General features: G+C 44.1%; 1 protein-coding gene across 1 annotated transcript; it reads left to right on the forward strand.

Annotated features, from left to right (window-relative positions):
- Positions 1 to 425: 425 nt before the first annotated feature.
- On the forward strand, positions 426 to 3205 carry LOC144762242 (uncharacterized). The gene is made up of 3 exons (XM_078647386.1): positions 426 to 711; positions 1943 to 2081; positions 2808 to 3205. The coding sequence occupies exons 1-3, from the start codon at positions 637 to 639 to the stop codon at positions 3203 to 3205; spliced, it is 612 nt and encodes a 203-aa protein (XP_078503512.1). The 5' UTR covers positions 426 to 636.
- Positions 3206 to 4268: the final 1063 nt, after the last annotated feature.

A 4268-nucleotide genomic window follows, 5' to 3' on the forward strand; every position in this document is an offset into this window, starting at 1 on the left:
TGCCTCCGGCTCTGTTCCACTTCCAAACACCCTGACTGACTCCCCCTCTTCACTGTCCTCCGTCCTCCGCCCCGACCTCCTCTTCTGGGGCCCCCTACCTACGCTCCCTGCCCAGGAGGACCACCATGAGCCTAGAGCCACCCCTGCCTCAGCCCTCCATAGAACTGATGTAGTTTGTTTAATGAGTGGTAGGCTTGGCAGCAGTAGCATTCAGTCAGTAGCAGAACAAAATATGATGCAACGAACGTACAATTTCGTGTATGCACAAAATTTCTGCATGTCTCCTCCTTATGATCTATGGCATTTTGCTGGCAAAAATGAAAAAGAAATGACTACTCACAGATAATTGATTACCCCATTCTTGAATCTCTTGAATCGGTGGTGTTGTTCAGGTGTTACTGCCTCTGTGTTACTTATTAATCTGCAATCAGAATGTTTATGGAACATGTGATTTGTTTCCTACAAGTATACAGTCAGTGAATCCTGCAAGGCAGTAGTCATTTGTTAGATCAATGTTTGTTTCTTTTAATGTTCTAGCAGTGTTTTTTGCAATGATGTCTATGTTTCACAGCACTCAATGTTTTTCTCTTTGTTTATTATTTTTTACATGAACCACAGAACCCAGGGGCAAGCAGAATGCAGGGACCGAGTCGGCGGGTGAACAACCACGGACACAGAGCTCCTCTACTGAGGATCCTGCTGCTGTCCCCAGTAAGTCCAACAGTGCTTGTTTTTTCCTCTGTAATGTGTCTGCTTTGGCAATTGACACCAACCAAGTATGCATCCAGAATGATGTTTGTCTAGTATTTTGTAAACGTTAGTATACCACTACTAGTCTTGTGGATATTCTATCTTCTATGGAGTCATATACATATTACATAACTATGTATGCACCAGAAAATGTGATGTTGGTGCTGATAGGCAGGTTGGACCTTACTTACACCTCAGTCCCAGAACTCTGAGGAACGCACAATTCACTGAACGACAACCTATATGGGCTCAGTCATTGGTCAATTATTCAATTATCACACTCCTGAACCCCAATACCAAGATGCCCAATGCTTTTATTACACAAACCATTACCTAAGAAACCCCCCTTTGGCTCACTCACTCGTGTGAGTCTACAAGACAACAGACACTGAAAATAAACTTCAGAGTCAAAGTGGTACTTCAAAAGCTTTATTTTGTTAGAAGTAAGTAAGTAACATCAATGTTTTTAAGTTGTTCCGTGAAATACGTCGAAGGGCCCACCAGAAAAAATCCAGAGTTAAAAAAGGCAGAATCAAGTAATCAACATTTGTACAGCTACTAGTGCACAATAGGGAAATGTGGGAAATATCGGAGACCCCTCACCATTTAACGTATACTGGTTAGATATGCCTCTTTTTTTGTAAGCTCTGGAAATGTCCGCTTCGTAGAAGGAAATCTTCTCATCTGCCGAAAATTAATGACAAAAGTGGTGCACGTTAGACAGTATGAAATACATTTATGCCAGTTTTATGCAGCCATGCTAAAAAGAAGTTGTAACCTGTAAGCAAACTCTATTCCACAATCCACATAGAAAACTTAAATACGGGCCCTTTTATTTTCCAACCTCTTCAGGTGTATGCATTGAACAATGATGTGTTGCCTCAAAGGCGTCTTCTCGTACTGCGCAACAAGCTGCGAGTTAGCATGCGCAAAACTGGATACATTGATGTACAAAGGTTACATAGTTCACTTCCAATTTCCAAGGACTAGAGTAGCAGGACAGATGAGATGAGCTTGGGTACCATACCATAACAATGAATGCTAATATGTGTAGTGACTCTGCTGTACTATGCAATGTGGACTCCTACTGATTACGTACGTTGTACTTAACTGTTTTGAAGAACTCCATTCTTGGTGAACAAGTACATAGGGGGCTGTGCATCCATCTAAAAAGGTGTACTTATTTTTATAGGTGCAGAACCCTTACCATCCACCAGTGCCGACGGGGACAGCGGCGCAGCTTCAGCGATCCCGGCGGGGACAGGAGGACCAGAGGCACCTACACCTACACCAGCAGCAGTGGGGGGGGGAGCCAACAGCGGCGGGCGATGGTAAGTTACATTCAATAGTGATCCGCATTACTTGGTGGGAGGGGAAAACTTCCTCACTGTACTCTACTGGACAATATATGATGTTACCTTTACTTGTCATTACCATGCTTAGCATTACCACTACAGTAATGCAGGTGGCTGATAGCAGTCGGATGCATGGGTTGTTGTTGAAGCATGGAAAGGGAAAAACACAGCTGCCAGCGTGGTTGGGAGACACACCCAATACCGGTGGTTAGTGGATAGTCTCAGCAGCAGCGGTGTTTTGGGCAAACCCAAAGGCAAGGGAAGGAGGGGACGACTGGGTGCATGGGTCGTTGCTGGTGAAACACAAACCAAATAAGGTTTGTTGCGCGATATAAAGAATGATAGTCTCTACTAGACATGTACTACTAGCTGCCCCCTGTTAATTAATGTTATTTTGAGACTGTTCCCGCCTTCCCGGAATCAGAGTATATAATATAAAACGAGATATGAAAAAGACAGGTGTTCGTTCTAATGTGTGTGACCGTTGAAGTACACCCATGCTACTAGGGCAGGCATAATGCCGTGCCAAAAAGTCCAACAAATTAATATAGGCCGTAGAATGTTCAAGATAGATGCAACACAATTTTTTGTACTCAGCTTGCTTGCTAGTGCTACTGTGCCGCCCACTATGTGTTGAATCAATGTTGTGTTCTTGATTTGCGGGGATTTTGGATTACAACAATTCTGTTTCTTTCTTTATAGTTACTCCTTCCAAAAAACCAACAAGGAAGGAGTTGGCAGTCCGGGCCCGGCAGCGGAAACTGCAGGCTATCGTAGAGGCCTACCGCCGGCTGGTGGATCAGGCCGAGGAGGAGGAGGAGGAGGCGGCGGCAGCAGCTGCTGCCTCTTCCAATGCCCCGGCCCCCAAGCCTGCAGGACTACATCGCCGTGGTCAGGCAGCCACCCGCCGCCGAGTTGTTACATCTTCGGCGGCCCCCCCACAACAACATGCGTGCAAATGTAGGTGCCGGGAATTCCCAAAAAAGATTCTCTGCCGGGTAGCGACTAAGTTTGAGGAGGAGCGGAAGAAGCTGGAGGACGGTATAGAGGAGCGTGTAAAGATCATGGTGGACAAACACCTGAAAGCCCGCCGGCTTTGAAATGGACCCTGTTGTTTGCCCCTTTTAAAATCCTTTTGTTGGTGGGTCGGATGTGGGTGTTGGGGTGTACATTTAACGTTGAAATTTGGTTGGGGTTAGGGGAGGGTAGGGACAGCTCTGGGCCTGGGGGTAACATTTGATATATATTTTATTTTTCTATCATCGTTATGTTAAAATAAAAATGAGACAAAGATATTTTCAAAAGAAAACATTTGAAGTTCATTTGTGTTTGTTGGGGGGGTGGAGGGGGGGACTGTTTCACCAAATAATGTACGTTGTGCAACATCACAACGTTTAATTAGGCATGCAGGTCAGGGGGGACAGTGCTTTCGAATTAAAAAATATATTGTCCACATCTTTAACATGCAGACAGGTAGATGCGCTAAACCCTCACCGAGTTCTATTTGTAGTATTAGAAGAACTACCAGTCTGTCTTGCGTTATACCTCACAGCAAACTTATCTTACCTGTGATTACTGATGATGACGTGGGCTGCATTTGTTTCCCAAGACAATGGATAAGAATCTGTTGTTCTGAACTTCTGTGATAGTAGATAGTAGTAGACAGACCCTGCCAGTAGCATTTTGAGACAAAAAGAAAGAGACAGTCATTTTCGTGATAGACAATGTGGGGGTAGTATAAGTATTAAGTACAGTAGATTACACGACTGAGCCAATACAATTTTGCAACTGCTAAACTGAAACAAAACAATGGTTTTGGGGACTGGAAAGTAAGTGCAAGAGAAGATAAGAAGTTCAACTGTAGTTGTAGTACTCACGTCAACGTCAAACTTTTCTAAATCATAATGCTGTAAACTTAAACACAAACAATGACGCCAATTCATTACGTATTGCTTGTTTGATGGTAATGGTAAATTAGTTGGCATTATACACAGAGCTTGAGTTGGGAAGCAGAAGAAGATCCCGTCCATGCCTTGTTGAAAATGAGTCTGACACTATTGTTGCTTTTCACCACATCTGCCCCAGCAAGCGCGTGATCAAATTGTTGGTGTATATTTAATGTAACAAACATCGCACCTCAATGAAACCACGCAGCCCGGGGGA

Source organism: Lissotriton helveticus, chromosome 6 (assembly GCF_964261635.1).
Source record: "Lissotriton helveticus chromosome 6, aLisHel1.1, whole genome shotgun sequence".
NCBI classification, from domain to species: Eukaryota; Metazoa; Chordata; class Amphibia; order Caudata; family Salamandridae; genus Lissotriton; species Lissotriton helveticus.

Coding starts and splice junctions, on each gene's coding strand:
- LOC144762242 (XM_078647386.1), top strand. CDS start 637: ATGCAGGGACCGAGTCGGCGGGTGAACAACCACGGACACAGAGCTCCT. Junction 712..1,942: donor GGATCCTGCTGCTGTCCCCA/GTAAGTCCAACA, acceptor TTATTTTTATAG/GTGCAGAACCCTTACCATCC. Junction 2,082..2,807: donor GCCAACAGCGGCGGGCGATG/GTAAGTTACATT, acceptor CTTTCTTTATAG/TTACTCCTTCCAAAAAACCA.